At 35.7% G+C, this 22,500-nt stretch overlaps 1 protein-coding gene across 1 annotated transcript in view; it reads right to left on the minus strand.

Moving 5' to 3' along the window:
• The window catches only part of SNTG2 (syntrophin, gamma 2), a 302,322-nt gene that overhangs the window by 17,091 nt on the left and 262,731 nt on the right, over positions 1 to 22,500 (minus strand). The window contains exons 13-14 of the mRNA XM_010566720.1: positions 20,454 to 20,525; positions 15,633 to 15,842 (exon numbers count right to left, since the gene is read on the minus strand). Of these exons, the coding sequence (XP_010565022.1) occupies positions 15,633 to 15,842; positions 20,454 to 20,525 (282 nt within the window). The remainder of the gene's footprint in view (positions 1 to 15,632; positions 15,843 to 20,453; positions 20,526 to 22,500) is intronic.

Here is a 22,500-nt window from a genome sequence, read left to right on the forward strand (position 1 = left end):
AGTTAGCACTGATACTTGCTAGACAGTGCTATATATACACCAATTCTTTGACCACCTTTCAGGTTAGAAAGAAAAAAATCTGTTTTATTAACAAAACGCAGAAGTTCTGTTTAAACTTCTGAATAAGCTTTACAGTAAAAAGTCTGTTAACATTCTTCTTTACATGTGTTTTTAAGACTAGCTCACTTGGGTATATGATGGATCCTGAAAGCACATGAAAAAGCTTCTGCTGATGATGTAGTATGAAACAGTCTGATGACATTCACCATTCACAGTTAACAGCAAAAAGCCCATTGCCTTCAGCATGAGTAGAGATCAGATCCTGTCTCCAGCCTTCCCTTGCCTCCCCTTATGAGCCATTTTTAAAATTATATCCTTGTGCCTTATGAAATCTTTGATTTTTTTTTTTTCTTCCAAGGGAGCATTACTTCGCTCTCATTGATACTTCATAAACTGCAATGTTGCCTCATGCTTAGACATTTGTTAACATGAAATTTTTGTATCTGGATAGTTTCTTTCAATTCCAAAAAATTATTTCAACACAAAAATGGTGATTGAAATTAGTAATAAATATTATTAATAATTAATAAACTTAAGTTGAAAATCATCCTTTTAATTGTTTTTAAAAGATTTTTAGTATAATCTAAAACTTCTGCATTTAGTAATTGTAAAGGTTTCCTCATTCCACTATTAATAAAAATAAGCATTTCTGAGTTACAGATAGGACATTTTTAAAGGATTTTGAAAGGGCTGGGAATGAAATTAATTTATTAGTACAGATTAGTATTATAATCAGCTCAACAATGACAGAGATGTATATTATTTCTGAATAAATTATTTTGCTCATTGATGTTCAAAGGTCATATTATTTGGCATTTAAAAAGATTTCAGTGATTGATATTCAATTAGAATGACATTTAAATATCCCTACATTTTATTCAGTAATTATAAGGTGGCATTAAGCACCAGTCATAACTTATTCTCCATTATTTTCCAATTAAAAAGGTTATACTAGCTGAGCTCTGACTCAGCAAAGCAATTTTAAAAACATATTAAATTAGTTTCCCCCAATGGGTAAGCATCTAATTGCTCAGCCACAAATGGTGAATACTAAAATGAACTATGCACAAATAATTAGCCTGAAGTATTTTACAAATATTCAATATTTGCAAATAATGGAACTGGTCTGAAATTATTCGCAGACAAATACTAGAGATAAACAGAATATGTTGCATTTTCACTGTGATAAACATTACAAATAGATATATAAGTTTATACTTACAAAATACACTAACAGCATTTTCTTTAGAACAGAATTAATATGGGTTTTGCCATATAAATTTAAAAGCCTGCCTATGGCATTTCCTCAGTGACTCTGAACAGGTTCTCAGACAGCTCTGTGATAAGGACCCCCATCTCCACTCATTATCACTAGTACAGAGCGCTATCCCTTTTCATTCTGGCCTTTGGAATAAGCTTTCTGTACGCTTGCAATTGTGTGATTACCCTTGGTTACCTACAACAATTGTTTACGTGGAAGTTTAACACAAGAAATCAAGGCTTAGCAGTCTTTTAGTGAATTTTGCAGAAAATAAAATAGCACTGTGTATTAACTGGCTTGAGAACTCACAGTTTAAGCAAGAGAGAGGAAAAGAATAGGTTATTTAAAAAAACCTTCCTTACCAATTGGAAATGAGTTTTTCTCTCATAGGTCTAATAGGTCTATACTATACTAGCTTATCACAAAACACTTGGGGATTGTAAGTAGAGGTAGATGAGAATCTACAAGGTTATCAACCTTAAGATATGCATTAAACTATCTTCAAATCATACAGCTATAGCCTAATAGCCACATTAATTTACATAGCTCATACACGTATGAAAATTCAAAACATTAGCAAATGTGGTATAGTGGCCATCTTTGGCTTGCACTGCTCCAGACAAGATGTAAAAGTTTTTCCAGCTCTAACCTTGGTGATTCTGAACATTACAGGGATGTAGACTGGGAGTTTAAGCCTGATAAGATTCTTTAGTCAAAGTATTAAGAATTTAGCTATTAAAAGGAAGGCCTCATGCCTGAACTGCAAGAGCTAAGAAAATTTTAGTATCGATCCTAGATCAATTATTTAATGTTTTCCAAGCAATGGTGAAACGATCTGTAGAGTAATTATTTGTAATAAAAGACAATTTACAAAACTCTTATCTGTGTAATTGTTCAGGTATCAGTATCTCAATGCATATACCTTTAACTCATGAAAAGAATGATCTTTTCATGAGTTAATGATAAGTTGATAATAGCACTGTCCAAATAGCAGAAGAACAGTGTTTCTGCCTCATTCATAGAAGAATTTCTTAGGCCTCCTGTCCCTATTCAGAAGCATGGCACTAGTCTATCTTTGGCACTGGTATCTGTCCTCCCAGACCTTAAGAGGGCTTAATGGTTACAATGACTACATGTATACACTCACTATCTTTCCCATAGACATAGAGATTTCCCAGAAATAATTCAGCTTTGATCTATCCTCGTTTAGCAGACTGTCTCACAATCCTGGAGCTCCTGATGGCAGGTTCCATTGGAGCTATTCTGCAGAACCAATGGATGTTCCAGTTGCTTCTTTGGGCAGAGTGGTGGTGGACACCATCATGGTAGCACTGCACTGTAAATGTAGGCAGTATCACACAATACTAGTATCACTGTGCATTAATTAGCATTATCTCACATAGTGGCAATACCAGCCTTGAGCAGTACTGAGTGCATGGACTCTCTGCCTATCTTGTCCATGCCTCCATACTGGGTCCCCTTCACCAGAGTAGCTCATCTGAGAGTGAGCAAGCCTCTTTGCTCCAAAAGCAGAAGGGGAAGGTTAAAAGCAGGCCACAACATTTCCCTCTTGCTAATGAAATTCCTGCCTCTCCTCAGCAAATCGTTGATACAAAGCCGACCTCTTGTCTGTACACGAACTGCAGGGGAGTGAGACTCCTGGACAGGAGTAAGAAGGCTGGGTAGGGTGCAGAGCTAGGAAAAAGAGAGTCCTGGAAGCTAAATGATGGGAAAAGAGGGCCTGCACCTAGGAGCAGGAGGTGTTGGCAAGAGTGTGTAAGCGTCCTTCTACTGCAGCCTTCACAATGAAATTAAGTCCCTACATGTACCCTAGGGCAAGATTTCAGCCGTCTAACAAGGTCACATCAGCTGGTTAGTAGTTTGTCTCTCACGCCCATCCGCAAAACTTGACAATTCCATCTCAGCGTGATCTTACAGTTAACTAATATTGTCAGGCTTGGGGAACTTAGTACTTTTTTTTTTGCTGCTATCCACATCAATTAATATCTTCCATGACTATGCACACATCTTGGAATCCACAGAAGGTAATTAGCATTGAAGGCTTGAGTTAATTAACTCTTAATGCAAAAACCAAAAAAGCTTCTTTCATGCTTATCTTCCATCAGTTTTTACAACAGGGAGAGGACAAGGGACAGGTTGCTTCAGTACTCTAAAACAAAGACTGATGTAGGATTCTGTCTAACAATGAGAAGAGACTTTACAAATATGCTCAATGACAGGCTAATTAATTTCAAAACCAGCTTGTATGATCATCAGTTACGATGGCTCTTTCCCTTAGAAGGAAGGAATGTGTTTGTGAACAGATCTGCTAACCTAACAGAAGGGCTTCAGACTTGGTTCATGGGTGTTAGGTACTCAAGTCAAGAGGTGAGTAAATGCTAAAACTGGAGAATGAATGCACAGGAAAAGACTACAAGAGGGACTTTCTTCTTTACACTCAGAGGAGGGCATAAATAGACCTCAAATATCTGTACAGTGAGAGACAGAGCCTGGGCAACAAAGAGAAAGGGGGGCAACTTCATGTGTAGTCACTGGCCTGTGACATGGTTGGAAGCACAAAGGCTCGGTGGGTAATAGGCACCATTGTAGCCCAGACACAGGCTGCTTAGGAAAGAGAGGCAAGAAAGAAAAAGAGGACCCCTCCTCTTCTTGAGTTGCCTTCTGTGTATAGGGGTCCTTGGCCACACAGAGCCATAGTATGAAGCCAGAAGGAAGCGAGCATGCCCGCTAGATCAGAGGCCTTCTGATTTCGGCACAGACATGTGGGTCACCGAGGCAGGTTGAAGCCCTAACTGAGTTTGGTTGCTTCAGAGACTGTGCAGTCCAAATGCTTCTAAATAAATCTGGACATGCAATAGATTATTGTGGTTAGTGGAATACGAGCTTATTGAAATCCTTTAGCTGGAGGGCCTAAATTTGCCTAAGTTCTGTCATAGGTGTCCAATGTAGTATTTAATGTTACTCTGATGTGGGATTGTATTCTGTCCCAAGAAATAGGGGTTCCACTTGTTTATGTTTTTCAGTAAAATTCTTTAAAATCGTGACTACTAATAATGCCTGTCAGTTGAGATGTTACATTCTGAGATCATCAACAAAGATCCATAGTAAAAAAATACCATTTCATACCGTTTTTAAAGAATCGGGGTGGTCAGTTACCAACCTTTTCAGTCAACAGTCCTTTTCCCAAGATCAACTTTATTTCCTTGGCAAATAAAGTTTCTAAGGAACAAATGAGATTCAGTGATGTTGCTCATGTTAGGGCAACACAGAAAAATGACATAGTGTATATCCCTTTTAATGGAGTTTTATAAAACTAGTGCTGTTGTTCCTAATGCCTCAGCAAGCTCACAGTTTCAAAAATTTAGCTGATGCCTGGCTACAGTGTGGTTAATTATTGTCTTGCATGAAGAAAAACCTCACTTTTGCTTTAGCTGCAGCATTCATATGTAATACATTAACTCATTTTAGACTCAGCTATGTTCTCTTGAGCAGGAATTCTTGTAGTTTTGATCAGCTAAAATACAGAAATAAATATCAGTCTTTTATTCTAAATGAATACAAATTCGGCCCGTACATGATTTTGCTTGTTTATTTTCCAAAAAGCAATTGGAAAGTAGAAAATAACATTACACTTTACTGCTTAAACTACACATTTCCCCTGCTACTCTGTCAGCTACTTTATAGATGTATAAATACATTTGCTCTAAGATGGGCTGTGAAGGTTTATTACATGTAGGTGGGAACACAGACACTACTTCTCACTATACTCATGGTATAGAATTCAACACATACTTTCTAAAAATAAGTGATGAAAATAACCAGACAGCAAAGCATTTGGGCAAGAACCATATCCATATCCATATGCATACAGTATACATATTGCACACTATATTCATATTATTCACTTTAAGTTAAAATATGTGCTATGCCTCTGTGTGGAAATAATATGCCATCAATATACTAAATACTAAAATCTTCACAAAACTTTGACTTTGCTTAGAACAAGGGAGTATTTCCATTAAAATTAAATTAACATTATTTTATTAATCTAATTAATATATTTTTTGAATATTGTTTTCCAGAGACAAGTCATCCCTTTCACATGTAAAATAAGACAATTGATGAGAACACAGTTTTATTTGTTCAGTAAAACAGTACCTACTTCATATATTATAAAATAGCCATCATCATCTGGTTCAGGTCTTTTTCCTTTTTTATAGTTAACCACCAATGAATATAGATACAAGCCAATAACAATAGTGCATGCATTTAGCATGTTTAATTTTGTGGTAACCCCCAAATCTATTAAAGTTAATGGCAAAGCTTTTTTGAGCTATTCAAGATTTGTCTGTTGTTATTTAATGTAAAAAAAAGAATAATCAAAGCTTAACCATATGCTGATTAAAATTAAGTGACTAAAAATCTCAAACAGACCAACTAGAAATACCCCAAACTGAGCACTTTTCCCTATTAAAGGAGTTGAGCTTTCAACAAAACCCATGATCTCATAAAGACTTAAGAAAGTGAATTGTATACAGATGAGGAGGAGAGTGGAATTCTAATGGGCTAAATGTATATGAAGTGATTTGTTTGTCAATCTCTATTAAACTGAAGATTAACATAATAACTGAATTTCATTGTAAAAGTTTTCCCTAGAAATCAATTACTGGTCAACATTTCAATCATATTAACAGAAGACTCCAAGGTTGCCAATTTGAACTGATAAAGTTTTAATATAATTCAAGTATCACTGGTATTTGTTTCTTCTTATTTCTGAGACAAAATCTCACCTCATATTACATTTAATTTTTTTTTTTTAGTCTGTCAGTGTGGGTATCTGTAAAAAATGGAATTTTCCAGGACTTGTCCAAGGGACTTTAATGCCTGAAACAGGGAAGGACCTAAATGATGCGCTCTTTTATTATGCATTAGAAATAAAATAATGCACAACAGCATTTAAAATACAGTGAGGGTAAGGAAAAAAATAATTATACCAACAGCAGACAGTTTGGAACACAGATTCTTGCATTAAGAGTTTATACAGTGGCTTTGTACAAGCTATTAAATCATACAGGAGTGACAGGAGTAAGGTTTCTTAATGCATCCAACGTATTTACCAAAACACAGAGTTTGGTAAAAGCCTTAATATGGGACTGGCTATGTCAAGAATGAGCTTTTTTTGAAAATTCCACTTTTAGCATAAAAAAACCTCTGAGTAGGATGTGGAGATGATGGTAAGAGCAACCAGAGTTGTTATGGTTTTACTGAGAAATATATCTCAGCCCACATACAGAGTGTACTAGGAGGCATACAAAATTAAACCCCTTAATTCTGAAGACAGCCTGCAAAATCTTCTTCAATAGTCTTTTCGCGTAGAATTACTTTTGCTAAACAGAAGTGCTTTTTAAACTCGTTGAAATTCCAAAATAGTTGAATTAAAAATGCACTTACTTTGGCTTTCTCATATTTTAAAATTCTGATTGTTATTTTAGGACAAAATATTTTATATTATATATCAGGGTTTTTTTTAAGCAAAACTTTCAGAAGACATTTATGAAGTACATTGAAAGCATTCTTACTCTGAATCTACATTACATATGAGAAAATGAAATGACAATGAAATCTGACATTCATCAAAAGCATGAGAGTTTTCAGAAATCTCATCCAGAACAGACTTCCAAAGCTCAGGTTATTCCTGTTCCAGATAACTGTGCAAAAGCATCAGTGAAATAATTTCTGTGAGAGTGATCAAATGAATAACATCTTCACTTAAAAAATGTGGCAGATCCACTCATTTGGCCATACCTTTAAGGAATTCATCATGTCACAATTAAAAGGTAACAGAAGTGTGATAATTATGGATAGATACAATTAAAATCACTTTATTGAAACAAAATACATCTGATTAAAAATCCTGTACGCTCCTTCAAGATCTGCAGTTGCTGCAACTGAAGAAATTGCATCTTAATGCCCTAAAATGACTCTTTTTTTCATTCTTGACTGAGTATTAGTATAAAAATGTACATTCTCCTGTAAAAGATAGTGCTGTAATCTCATGATTTCAAGAAGACATGATGGTTGTTTTTTTTGAACATAGATGCACATCTGTGGTTCAGCATATATGTATGCAAGAGACACACTGGCACTAAAAGTAAGATTTTTCAAAGGACTCAATGGCTCATTATACTTTCACTGAACTTCAAAGAAAGCTTCTATTGATTTCAGTAGAAGCAGTGCTAGCTCAGTGCTTAGTGCTTTAGAAAATAACACCTATTCTTTGTATGTTCATGTTTTAAACGCTGGCTTTCTCAGGATACTGCTATGCTTGAAACTTTTGCCTTTAGGTCATCTATTACAATCTCAGCCACACTCATAAGTAAAACTCCTGCCACACAACAGCTGTTCTAACTGAAATAAATATCTATCTGATCTCATCTATTTGTAATTTGTAATGCTCGTGACATTATAGCAGCTAACCGCAAAAATTGTTTTCTTAGTAGAGCTCTCACTGGACAGACTGCCTTTTTGGAAAACTTCAGCGTAACTGGGATTAAGCATTAAACCACTATCACAGAGAGATTAGGGCTACAAGCACATCAGGCCTCAAGCAAATGTTCCTCTGCAGGGAACTGTGTTCCTACAGCAAGACTGATAAGTCAACTAATTTCTCCTAAACCATAGTAGGTTCAGCTATTACTTGGCAAGATGAGCAGATAATGCAGTTATGGATGCCTACTCATGGCCATGGCATTCTCTCTGTAATATGAACCTATGGCTAATGTAAATCTGACAGAAGAAAGAAGACTTGGTACCTCCTCTGCTGAACAAGCAGCCTATGGCTTAAATTGATTGTAGGAAAAGGCAGTGAGAGAAATGGAGGTGGAAGGACAAAATCAAAGGCCAGCAGATTAGCAGTGGTCATCCTCCAGCATCCTCTAGTGAAAATTCAAAGTGCATTCTTTAGCTTTGGCTTATGTCAGGAACAGATTGTGCTTCCTCATCTCTGTGCCTGAGCAAAAGCTTCGTGGTTTTGTAGCAACTCACTTTTCCATAAAGAAAAGCAAGATACAACAGTGACTGGAATGTTTAACAGTTTCCTACCTGTAGATTGTCCCAAGTATATTTTCACATACCTGAGGGAGATTCTCAGTAGCAATCATAGTAATCAGGCTGGCACCATTCGTGTTAGTGGAACTCTACTGGTTTACTTCAGCAAAGGCACTGACTTGTTTTTGATACAGTTTGTTATTATATAATAAAGGTTTTTTCTTTTCTGGTGATCTATAAATTCTGGAATTTTGCAGATGAAAAAGGATTTTTATAAGGAATATCAACAAGAGACATTACTGAGTAGAAAATTCAATTCTGAATTAATGATGCTTGGACTGGGATTTTGTTTTTCTGCCTGATTCTCATAAAGGAATCATGGGCAGAGAGTAATAGGGAACACCAACTTTTGAAAACATAAAATCAAATATCAAAATTCTAAGGTAATATTACTCTATAAATTTGAAATTCCATGAGAGTGACTTCTTGACAGCTTTAATAGTTTCATCCTTATTCAAGACTATAAGATCCTCTGGAAAGTAATAATGAAACCAGACTCACACCACATAGTTGTTATCTAAACCTTTGGATTGATAAATAAATATATATATATAAAGAGATTTATCTCGAGAGAGATATATATATAAAAGTCTTTGGATTTACCCTTTCAATATAAATAATTTGTAATTTTAAGAATATACTACTATTTGTAGAAATACTGGTGTAGCTTCATGAAAATCAACGTTTTATATTAATCATGTTTAAAATACAGTATGTGTAAACAAGATTTTGTTCAATAGCCATGTAAATTGGTACATTCTCTTGCTTTTGTTAAAATTGTAATAGGCGTATTGATTGATTCTTACCTGGCATCTGAATTGTTGAATTATTAATCATTTTTACAAATGTATTTACAATTAATCTGTATGGTTCTCAGCATCTTTCTTTGTGTTGGAGAATGGTGCTTTTTTTGCGTCAGTGTGAAAATGAATTAGAATCTAATAGCATTTCCAAAGATGACCAGTTAAATTGGAATTGTAATAAGCTTTCTGTACATAATGAAAACAATCTAAAACTTAATTGTATAATTAAACTGAGTGCTTCTTGGTAACAAACTGATAAGTATCTTTTAATGACCCTATAAATCTAACCTAATCTAAATGCTATTTAATATCTCACCTGCATTTAAGGAGGATATTCATGTGGTTATTTGTTTGTTTCAGAAATTAGTTCTGAAATTAGCATATGGTGGTGTTTCCATTCTTAAAGGGATTCCTATATATATAAAATTCTGTTTCATACATGCTTTGTCATCATCACAGAATATAAAGATAATTAAGATAGCATTGCCAACTGTATTTACCATTTTTGCGTTTTAAATAATACATTATTTGGAACTCACAAGGATTACACTGTGATTAACCAATCCTGTTTTACTCATCCTTTTGGTTTACAATGAAGAATTAATAGTTTGATAAGCTAGAAAAGACAATTACTTCTTATTCAGACTGCCTAATTTCTGTTAGATTTTGTTTATTTACTTGGGAGTTCTTTTGCCCAGTCTCAGAGGGTGATTTAGACTACCATTTCTCAAGCACCACTTAATTCCCAAGGATGCCTAAAACAATGAGTGTGTTTGTTTTGACTGCAGAGTTACTGAGACACCCAAAGTCTTCTGAGCATCTCAGAAATCAGGTAGCTGGAAGAGTTAGGTTAGGTGTGATAGAAAGATGAGTGGAAAGATAACCTAACCTCTGCCCAGCTCCCAGTTGGGACACAGTCTCTAAGATCTATGCACACAGTCACTACTATGTTGATATTTTATACAACATAGTCAACTGAATGCTTTTAAATGGAGATTATGAGAAAATACTGCTTTCCTGGAAAGGTTATTGAAATCAGCTGGAAGCAACCTATTCAATTCTGTATGTTTTCAAATAGTTCTAGCGAACCCCTTCAGAGGATTTTTAACAGAAATACACATTTAAATTAAGTAACAGTCCAGAACAAACAGCAAGCGGTTGTAGGAATGAGGAGATTGCACAGATTATTTGCTGAGCTGCGGAGAAGGGATGAGAGGGAAGCAGCACATGGACAAGTTTTATAAAGAAAACTTTAAAACCATAGATCTCTTCTAGAAAAACAAGAGGTGAAAACCAAACTCTGTCAACAGTATGGATTCTGAAGAGATTTTTAGAATAAACAATGTATGTTGCATGGAGAGCAACTTAATCTTTCTCAGATGAGAATATTATGAATGGGTTAGAAATTAATTAAAACTGATGAACTGGTAAAATCTATGACAAGATATTACAAGGAAATTAAAAAGGATGAATAGAAGACAGGATACCAAAAAGTAACCAGGACTAGATACTTAGTCAGCAATAGTCCATGAAGCAAAAGGGGAAAGAGATACAAAGCTGAGGAAAGGATATTGTGTAAACAACTTCTTCAAAATAATTACATGATTTTTTTTTGTTGTTGTTGTTTTAATCATCAATAACGTGGTTGTAGACTCCTCAGGCATTTCATATAGATCGTCCTGAAGAACATAGAGTGTATAGAGGGAAATGTTAAACTCTGGAACAGGAAGATGGTGAACTAAGGATACCATAAGATATGTTACTCTCACGTCTGACATCTTTTATATGTGTGGAACACTGCTCATGCTCACAGAGGAAAACAGAGATTGGCCAGACCAACTAATATTGAAAAGGAATTCATTGTTGCTTACAAAACAGAAAAGGAAATAATTAATTGCATTTGTTTTAACTATTGTTTCTTTTTTAAGGAATTTTAATCATGGTGTTTTACCAGCACAATATTTGTGGAAAGAAAATTAAAATGGGAATCCTATAGAAACAAAGCTCCAGGTTTGCATGCACAATTATTCCCAATAATTATTTTTGCATTTATCCAGGAACAGACATAATTAGCAAGCAATTCTGAGCCACAATGAGCCAGTCTGGCTTACATGTTCAGCATCAAGAATCTCACAATAGAGAATGGTTTGTTGTTAACTCTTAGGAAAAAAAGTAAATGTTAAAAATACATACAAAAAGATAAAACATCCACAGAAGCAGCTATAAGTTAACTGAAATATAAAGAAGGAAAACATGGGAAAATTGTATCATACATTTATGTTCATTATACACTAGTTTTGGATTTCCAATAATGTTCACACGACATGGATTTAAGTGAAATATTATTACTACATTTGTGGGGAAAAAAACCCCCAAACCACCTTTTTTTAAATTATTTTTAATGTATATTCCTCACAGCTGGAATTTGTATCATTCCAGGAACACGAATTTTACTGCTAGCATTTCTCTAGCACAATACATTCATATCCCTGTCCTCAACAAATATATATTATATTTTTATTTCCAGGGGTTATTTGTCTGTCAAGATCAGTTACTGAGTTAAGAACAAAATGGAAAGAAGTTCGCTAGAAGTACTTATGTTTAAGCACAGAAAATAACCATGCAGCAAAACTTCTTGATTATTCTGTTATGACTGAGTGGAGGCCAACTTCTGACCTATTTTAATTTTTGCAGTAACTCATATTAAACAACTTTTTTTTTTGTCCAAGTAAAGCAAATGGTTTCATGAAACTAGGTTATTCAGCTGTATGAGGATTCAAAAGAGCTTGCAGCATCTGCATCACAGCTGGAAGCACAAAGGGAAAACTTTCTTTCATGTTTAAAAGTTGCTAGATAAATGAGGAGAGTATGTAACCATGTCTCCTCGCTATACACCAACTGCAGGTATTTCAGTGACACTGCAGTAGATGATTTTCCCCCTGCACGTTTTTTTCAGTCTCCTGAGAGCTCTTCCATCTTGTGAAGCAGATTCCTGTTCTCTGTCTTCTGCTGTCCATGTACAAAGGTTTAAGATGGCAAAACAGTTAGCCCAACCTTTCTACAGCTGACAGTAAAATGTATTACTCTTCCCTCTGGCCACTACCAAATACTACTGCAATATCCTTCTCTGTCCTTCTGTGGAAGAAGACTGAAGACACCAAAGATCCAAATCATCCCATCAAGATGTTTCTGCATTAATTTAACAATCATATCCAAGAGTCAGATGAGTCAAGATAATTTCCTTTGGAAAGAACTGTTTGAGGAGAGGAAAGAATACTGAGAAAGTAACTTAAAAAAAGACAACATTGAAAAAACATGGAATAACATCCCATAGTACTGACAAGACTATCCTGAAGTGTCAAAGAATTAGTAAGGGATCTGGAAGAAGTGCTAGCCTTTTACTTTTGAAGACTGCCTACACTGTAAAAAACTAAAAAAAAAAAAGAAAAAAATTACTTCATCTGAGCATCATTAATTGGTCTTGCACTGTTTAGGATGTTCCAAGTGAGACAGAGAGGCTTGCTGGGATGTGGGAGATGACTGAATTTCTAGTTACGATTGAGAGGACTTCACTGCCTATCCTCCTCCATTGCAATGCTGACTTTGATTACCAACCTCATGGAAATACTTTTTAACATCACTTTCTGCCTTTCAACTGCCTTCCTGCCCTACTTCTATTGCATTTTTATTGCCTCCATCTGTCCAAATTATGCCATCAGTGACTAGAAAATTTTTTATAGAAAGAAAATATAGTTATTTCTAGCACATGGATTTAACATAAGTTTGCTTGCTATAATTGTTTGTAAATGGATTCATTATATCAGGATCACTGAATTTCATAGTTTCTCAGTAGACTCCTTTTTGTAAGCATTTGCAGCTTGAAATATGGCTCTACGATAGCAGAAAGGGGAACAATCTTGTGAGGGGGATTACTTCTTGCTCTACTGCATTCTTTCTGTCATTTAACACTGCTGCCATTTTTAGAAGAAATGTATAAAAAAATCACACAACTTGAGCAGTATAAAATTCAAAAGCACTTTTGAATGTACAACTGCACCTTAACATTTCTTTTCATAAACTGTGTAAGTACAGAATCTTCTCAGAAATACAATTCTTCTTATAGAAACACTAAACGTGAAGAACATGTACTGGATAATGTTAACAACAGCTCTGTCAAAGCAAGATCCTAATGACCCCCAACAGAAAACAGAACGAAGCCACATTTAAATAAGAATGGCTGAAATGACACGGTGCAATCCAACACCTGCCATGAATCTTGCCCAATCATTTATGCATAAAAATGAATTTCCAACTGCAGTTATGGTCCTTCTCCGAAAGAAAGAAATTTTATGGACAATCTAACCTACCAGTGACAACCTTCAATTTTCTGGATACTGAAATGCCAGTTCTTTTTCTATGGCTTGAAATAATCTATGTAATGTTAAGTTGCACCTCATTCATGCTGCTCTTGATATCCTCCTGAAAAGAAGGACATTAAAAGCAGCACTTACGTCTTGAAGAAAGAAAGAAAATAGTGGAATCAAAAGATTTTTCTCTGCTGGAGAGTGACTGCAGTGCTTTGCATCCTACTGACATAGTGGTTTACAACAAACCTGAATGTATGCAACTGAGTGAGAGAAAATTAAGATATGGGAACACACATATGGAGACTTAAACAGTATAATCAGGATTTTAATTGAATGCCTCTCCTGGAGGCTTCAGATAGGTTAAACCACAGCTAGAAGAAATATTAATGTCTTTTGTGTGATATCGGTCTGGAAGATTGTTGGATTCAAATGACAAAAGATCATTGCACAAGCAAAGAATCATCCCTTAACTTAAGATTGTTAGGTTGTAAAAGAACAAGAAGTTTTGATATTTAACCATAAATACTTCATAAATTGAATCAGCTACAGCACCAGCTAATCTCCACCTTTGTTATACTTAATTTTAACTATATATTATCTGCTTTTCATATGGATAATAAATAGGATCATTGAATGGTTGGCCAAACAGTCATATCATAATTTCTTGGAGAGTTCATGTGAGAAAACACTTTATGCATACTCAATATGAACTATTAATCCCTCCCTGATGCCCAGGAATTTTTCGGGAAGAATCAATTTGTTTCTGAAGAACTGCATTCCTTCTCAGAAGTGCAGGAGCAACAGCATAACCATTACAAAATCTTTTTCATTACCTCATCAGTCCAAGAGACAATTGGAAGGTTTCTAAGCAACCACCTGCACACCTTGTTAGAATCACAGAGACTTGGAAATTTAAAAGAGCTGATTCAACACTGTGCTAGGACTCCTGCTCCTTGCAAGCGGTGGTAACACAATCTTGTGATCCAGTGCTCTCGCTATTGTAAACATCTTTAGGAGGTCCCTGCAAACCCAAATATACCAGATCAAGCTTGCATTTGTGCTGAACTGTAAATATGTTTCTAATTGGAGAAGGCCTATACTTTTAATCCGTACATTCCCATACCACTGGTCCAGTTCACTTAGGAGTATGAATCTAGATATTGAACAAATAACTTGTTTATAAAACAGTATAGAGGTGCTTTAAGTTGCAACTTAAATCAAAATCATTTTATCTTCTCTGTCTTCATACCACAAAATACCTCCTTTAGAAGAAGGTATCTGCTTTAGGATAAGCACAATCATTCTTTGGACTCAAGTCACTGATTCTAATGGGAGCTTAGTCACCACAATGCTAATACACACCCACATTTAGACTACTATACCAGGAATCCTGATCTTAAATTTCAGACCACCTAATGGGAAATGCACCCTCAGATCTGAGAAAATAATTGACTTGAGACAATTTTACTTGCCAGTAGAAAGTGAGAAACTGTTTAATTTTGAGAATTTAAGACCATCACAAACTTTCCTCTCACGTTTATGCTGAGTCTTCGAACACTACCAATGTTAACAAGGACAATTCCCATTTACAATTAACAATGTAAGAGCAAAATATTTCTTCTTTGAAAACAGAACCAGTATGTAAAACTAATATATTTGCCTTATGTGAGTGGAAAATAAGCTTTCTGGAAGAAAATGTTCAAGGTGGACTAAAGAGTCTCCACAGAAATTGTTTTCCAGTGGTAAAATGTATTCATTTCCAGTTTGTTATAATCAAGGTCAACTTCCAATTTTCAGACTGTCATAGCACGCTTACAGACTGTTATTACATAGTCATTGACATATGAATATGGATGTGATGATGAAGCCTTCGGTGTATTAAAGTGTACTCAGATCCATAGTCATGGAGCACATCAATCTGATGCAATTATTAAACATACAAATTATCTAAAAATTTGCTATACTTATTTTACTGATGAAATGGCTCCAGGATTTAAATTATTCATTACTTACCCCGGTTCTTTGAACTTCCAAGAAAATCGCTCTTTGAAATGATTTCTCCCACACTGCCAACTCGCTGCCCAGCTCTACATTGAAATAATGACTCTTGCCGTGTCCAACCATAACACTGAAACAATATGGCCTCTGGTCTTCAAGATCAAAGTCCTGATGAATACCTAAATACAAGTTTGCTTGTAGCCAGCAATCATCAGCAAGCCAGAGCTGAAAGACATGTTTCAGTATGTGATTCTTCATCATCTAGCAAAACCAAACAGTTAAAGCAACATTGTCTTCTCTAAGTGATGGGTACTTGGATACGTTATGTCATTATGTCAATAATTACCTTGAAGAAATGTTCTGAGAATTAAGCAATAATTTCAAAGACAACTTCTCTCTTTGCTGCTTATTCACTTTACCCTGTGTCATGTAATCTGAGCTACTTCTGCAGTTCCAAAATACTGTCAGTTACTTAAGCAATACATACATAATTTAAAAAGGATTTGCAGCAATATATTGTTACAGTGAAAAGGATGGAAATCTCTGAATTGTTTGAATGCAATTCAAGAGCTGTGTACCAGCTTTACAAGAGAATAAAACTACTCTGTTCTAATTGGGTTCCAATAGGCTAAACACCAAGGAATGCAGTAATTTATCAAGCACTCAAGGGCTAATTCTGGAAATGACAGCATGAGCTTTCAAATGTCCCCTAATAGCTGCCAATGCTGCTCTGCAACTACAAGGGGAGTGAAGTGAGATCACCTGCCATCACCTTCACGATGAAGAAGAGAAACTTCACATTAGTCTTTCCTAATAAAAAATATTCCTGTAACAGAATGTTTTGTAAATAAAAACAAACTCTTAGAAGAAACTTCCCTAATCTTTCAAAACTTGATTAGCATAAATATAGAGAAAACTAAATAAAAAAGCTACTGCTTATACATCTGAGTACTTTCGCTGACTGAATTTCCAAATTATGCATTTTTTAAAATTTCTATTTATCAGATAGGGCCCCTTCCTATCTCCAGTTCTCTATGATGGCCTGGGGCAGAAAAGATTGAAAGAATAAAAAAAGTAATTTGTAAAGAGAATGTTATCTCTTATTTTCTAAAGTCACCTGCAAACAGAATTTTCTTTCTCTAGCGCTCCAGGTTAAGTTTAGGAGACTTGACTCCAGTCAAGCAGATCTGAGGTAAAAGCAGTCATGTTTGATTGTACTTAGGTGGCTTTGAAAAGACCAGAATGCAGCTTTGCAGTAGTACCCAAGTCCTAGAAACCTGTAGTCAGGAAAAGCCTTATAAAGATTTAGAATTTATTTTTCCAGAACCTCTAATAGTCTATCATAGCCTATTGAGGCTAGAGTTGAAACTCCATACACAAGAAAACAAACAAACAACTGGAATTTGAGCATTCAAACGTAATGTAAAATATTCTGATGCATGTCAAATAAATGCTTACATGTTCAGGGTCTTGCATCCCTCCTGTTCCAGATGCACACACAACTGCCCTCACAGGACAGCAGTGAAGATCCACTTTTTAGTAATGAAAAGCAGAGGAAACAAATGCTCTGCTAGCACACCCTCCTCTGTGTACTGCTCTCATATTCACAAACAGGGTCAAAATACTCAGATGGGAACTGAAAATTTTGCTTGTGCTGGCGAATTACAGAGTAAAACAAAGCTAGCAAATCTAACCTTATGCAATTTACTCAAGTCTAGTCTGTTAAGCTACGGATGTTTTGTGGGGCACCTCAGAAGCAGCACGTAATGCCACCAGGGTACACAGCACTTTGTTGTCAAAAACAGCCCTGCAGCTACCCGAGGAGAGAACAGTCTTGAGGAAGTTCAAAGTTATTTTACAATGCTCCTTTGGACTGCTGAAAAGGAAACTGAACAAAATACCTGTGTATCATCTGGTGTTCAGCAGCTATGGAGTGACAGGTATTACAGCTACAACTGCTTCAAGACTCAGTGCTGCTCATCCTGGCTCATAGACTACTATATTAGTATTTTTTACTTTGCATGTGAAAATGTGATGTGTGAAAATACCAGGCAATAAAAGAAACTGTTTTTAAGACAGCCGGCTTTTAAAAAGGCATCTAATATTCTTGCCCCTGAAAAATACAAGTTTTCAGTAACAGTTCCAGTAACTATGAGTATGAGGCAAGGTATAGGAAAAAACACATGAGGTAAAAGAGATCGCATTGTCAATCATCTGGTTGTTACCACTAAATGTCCATGAATATGCAAATGCATGATATATATATATGAATTTTAATTCACACATCTGCATATGCACGTTTGTGTATGCAAGTGTGTATTTATATGTATGTACACACACACACAAATCTAAAATACAGCAAACATTTTGTTTTAAAATGTAATTTCCATATTGGGTTCTTATTTTCCATGTTTAACTCTTCTGTCATAATAAACATAGATGAGAAGCTTACAATTAGGTGAGTAATAAGTGCACCTTGCCTTAAAATCCATCTTTCATGAGAAGATACAATAGCACTCTCCACCACAGCTTTGCACTAGTTCTAACAAGTTAGAATCCTTAAGAACTCCCTCTCCAAATGGCAGTTTTTACAAGATAAAGTCCATCTTTCAGTCTGCAATGTAGAAACCTTCATCTCTTAAGATTTTTTCCTATCTTTTTGGAGTTGCTCAGTTTGCCTCATTGCCATTTATACCAAAGAATCAACAGAAAAGAGGTTAAAGTGTTGAATTTGAGCTTTTGCACTTTAGCTAATGTACTCATGAAGACTGGCAATTAAACATTCATTTATTAAAATGTCAAGAACATTAAAGAGTTGAATCTTGGGTGGTTTATTTCCCACTTCTTTTTCTTAATGAAAAAATATCACAGAATTTGCTTTAAGGATAGAGTATGCTTGAAATTACCAGAATATTCAAGGAAGGACTGAGTTTCAAATCAGTAGTAACATTTAAAGGAGAAAAAACAAAACCAAAACCCAAACCACAGAAAAATCTTTTCAAAAGGCATAATGGTTATATATTTCATTGGTGCCTGACTTATGTAACAGGAAAAAGCAAATTTTAAAAAAAGATCAAGGAGACCAAATAAATAATCTGGGACAGAACCTCTGCTCTTTGCTGCTGTCTCAATGATAGGCAGGACCTGAAGTTGCCCCTGTGTACCCAGCTGGAGCCATGGTCACATTAAAATAATGCTATGCTTACAAGACTATGGCTGCGCTCCTGCATCCTGCACTCCGGAGCCAAGCTCAAGTCCCGAGCTCCAGGATTGCTGTTCTCCTGGCATGGCATTGGCCAAGACCCTTCCCTCTCCCCTCTTTTGCCAGAGAAGGGAACGTTCCGCCCCTGCCCAGTGACAGCAGGCTTACGACAGAGAAAAAAAAAGGCAGTGACGGGCTGCAAAATTGGCAGTTGACATCAGCAGAAGCTCTTTTAGCAGCCAGTTAATGGGACTGACACCTCTGTAAAATGCAGATGTCAGCTCATATTTGAGAGATATTTTTTCTAGATTTCTATCAAATTCCGTGTGCTCCTTGCTCTGTCGGTTTTAACTTCATCATGTTTTCAATTTCTTTCTTTTTTTTTTAAATCACAGTCAACAAAATTGGTGTAGGAAACGTGCCCATGTTGTTGAAAGTCAGTTTGGGACAAGTAGTTTGAGCAGTCATGACATAGAAATTCCCTGCCACCCCATTCTTTGAAGAATTTGGACATTTAGTGCTACAGAGATCTCCCTTCTACGCTGAACAGGGCAGTAAAGGGGAATGGAATGTTATTGTCAGGCCTATGACTCTTTTTTTTTTTTTTTTTTTTTTTTTTTTCCTTCTGTAAATTGTCCTGAATAACTGTGTTGCATCAGGACACACAAAAAAAAACAAACCACCCTAACAAAACCAAAACCAAAATAGTTAAGCAGTTCTCCTTCAGACCAATGTTAAGTCAGGATCTGTACAGGTAGCAGAGCAACAACCTTCCTTCTCCACAACATTAGTACGTGGTCAAAGGAGGAACAGTAGAGAGTAGGACAGCAGCTGGTGAGAACTAAAGCTGCTTTGTAATCTTTCAGTGAAACAGCATTTTCTCTGAAAAGACTGATCCCCCGTCCCCCCCCTCCCCCCCCAATAATATATTTGATTTTACTGTCTTAGGCGAGTAGGTTTTCATCTAGCTTTACCTTACCTGCAAAGCAGTTTTTGCTTAGCTGGTAGAGAAGTAAATTAATCTATCTGATGCAACTTATTAGAAAATATCTTCTGTAAGTCAATTATTGAAACAGACTGCTAGGGTTTTGTCCAAAATCCTTGCTTGGGACAAGCTAAGCAGAAAACGCGACACTGCCTCTAGGTGGTGGAAAAAATGAAGAATTTGATGGTACACAAATGCACCATGTTGCCCTTTGTAAGGTAAAACCTACTATAGTATTTGCACATGATCTAAAAAGGACATAATTTTATACTTCTAATTACTGAAAATAAATAAAAGTATCTTTACATAGACCAGGAATTACAGCAAAAGCATTCTTTATCACAGTCACTTAAAAATCTGAGCCACTAAGAAAAAAGCAATAGCCAGCTTCATTATGCTTAGCTGTGTGTCTCACCTGTATACTGAAAAATTTCTTCAATATGGAAGTATTTTAGTAACTTGCTCACTTGGAGCTTAATCCATTTTCCATATTCTCTTATACTTGCATAGCTAATGCACTAGAAAAAACAACAGATGAACTATTTGAATGTTGGCTACTCTTAGTTAAGATTATCTTGAGATTATCATTAATAGGAAAAGGCAAGCTTTCTTTATGAAATAATATCATTGTAATCATTAGGAAACCTACCTTGTGAATTTTAAATAGAACCTCACAGAGGTTATAGATTTTTTCAGCTCGTACCCAGTCTAGTGTGCTTACCTATAATATCAAAAGAAAATATTAACAACACATTCTTTATTCAAAAATCATGTACAGATGAAAAAAAATGAAAAGATTTCACCCATCACTATTCTACTGGATACTCTAAATATAGGCAAGTTACTACATTTAATATCCAGCATTTAGAAAAGTTTGTCAAATAGCATTCAATTCTTACAGAAACAGCATCTACAGGAGTCTTACTATAATTAAAAGGTATTAAATAATTTCATTGATGTTTTTCCCCATTATTACTACAGTACGATGGAAACCTCTTTCTAATCTCTGTGGTGAGTTACATAAGCATATTGAGTTTCCAATATGCTAATACAGAGGACCCAGAGTCTCAAACCCAGAGTCATTCAGCTTCATGTCTCAATTTAAAAAAACCTTTACAATCAACAGACCACGATGTGTTCCTAAATTCAGATTTGAGTTTACATACACTAGGGCACCAATACCTTAATACTTATATTAAAAACTGGAAAGGACTATATAACTGCAATATTTGAAATTAAGAAGAGTGTCAACTGTGTGTTTAATAATTGTCGTGGTTTAACCCCAGCCAGCAACTAACCACCACACAGCTGCTCACTCCCTCCCCTCCCTGCAGTGGGATGGGGGAGAGAAGTGGAAGGAAAAAGTTAAAACTTGCGGGTTGAGATAAGAACAGTTTAATAGAACAGGAAGGAAGAAACTAATAATGATAATAATAACAATACTAAAAGCATTGGAACATACAAAACAAGTGATGCACAATGCAATTGCTCACCACTTGCCGACCGATGCCGTTAGTTCCCGAGCAGCGATCCGCCCCCTGGCCAACTCCCCCCAGTTTATATACTGGGCATGACATCACATGGTCTGGAATACCCCGTTGGCCAGTTTGGGTCAGCTGCCCTGGCTGTGTCCCCTCCCAACTTCTTGTGCCCCTCCAGACTTCTTGCTGGCTGGGCATGAGAAGCTGAAAACCCCTTGACTTCGTATAAACACTATTTAGCAACAACTGAAAACATCAGTGTGTTATCAACATTATTCTCATACTAAATCCAAAACGTAACACTATAGCAGCTACTAGAAAGAAAATTAACTCTATCCCAGCCAAATCCAGGACAATAATGAATATGGAAAGACATATTTTTAATTTTCTTTTGATTTCATTACTTTATCCTGTTGACATAACAGGCTGTTAAAATTTGGCAGTTAGAATGATATTTGAAGTTTTTTCCTAAATTCTAGTTCATGATATAATGTGATAATCTGTTTTGTCTTAAAAACATTACAGAGCCTATGTAGTTCAAGAAGAAAAAAAGAACCTTTACATGGGAAAAATACAAGGGGAACACACATCATTTTGATTCTATATTTTAGAGCAAAATCCTAGCTCTTGGTGAATGCACAGGAATGGCTGCATAGCTATATGAAGAATTTGGCTAAACTGTAACTCTGAGGCTTCTAGTACATGGAAAGAAGTGTTTTGGTGACTCTAATAGCAATTTGGATACTTTGAAATACTAGGGAGATGGAGCTTTGTCCTGTTCCTGTCCCCCTCCCAAAAGGAAGAAAGCAGAAAAATAAAATTAAATTATTTAGGTAAAGCAAAATTTGGCTGTAAAACATCTGGCTTCTGTGAATGAAACTTAACTAGGAAAAAGCTATGAAATTCAGTCACAGATTATTTTTCTCTGTATTCACAGTAACATATAATAATCAGTATTTTTCCTAATGTTTTGCATGAAGATCAACATGATTTTAAATTATTTTTAAGTTGAATTTCCAGGTCTTCATAAATTCTAAGCCATTAAGCAAAATGGTAATAAAATGGTGAAAATCCAAACCACTACGACACTTAGGAGCAGACTGATGTGACTTCTACTGGTTATTAAATGTTATGTCAGAGTGCTGTTGGAGGAGTAATATGAACTTGGTGTTAGCTTCCTTCTAATTTTATATGCTCTTATGTCCAGTCCAATTG

This window comes from Haliaeetus leucocephalus, unplaced genomic scaffold, assembly GCF_000737465.1.
Source record: "Haliaeetus leucocephalus isolate CR32 unplaced genomic scaffold, Haliaeetus_leucocephalus-4.0 Scaffold217, whole genome shotgun sequence".
Classification (NCBI taxonomy): Eukaryota; Metazoa; Chordata; class Aves; order Accipitriformes; family Accipitridae; genus Haliaeetus; species Haliaeetus leucocephalus.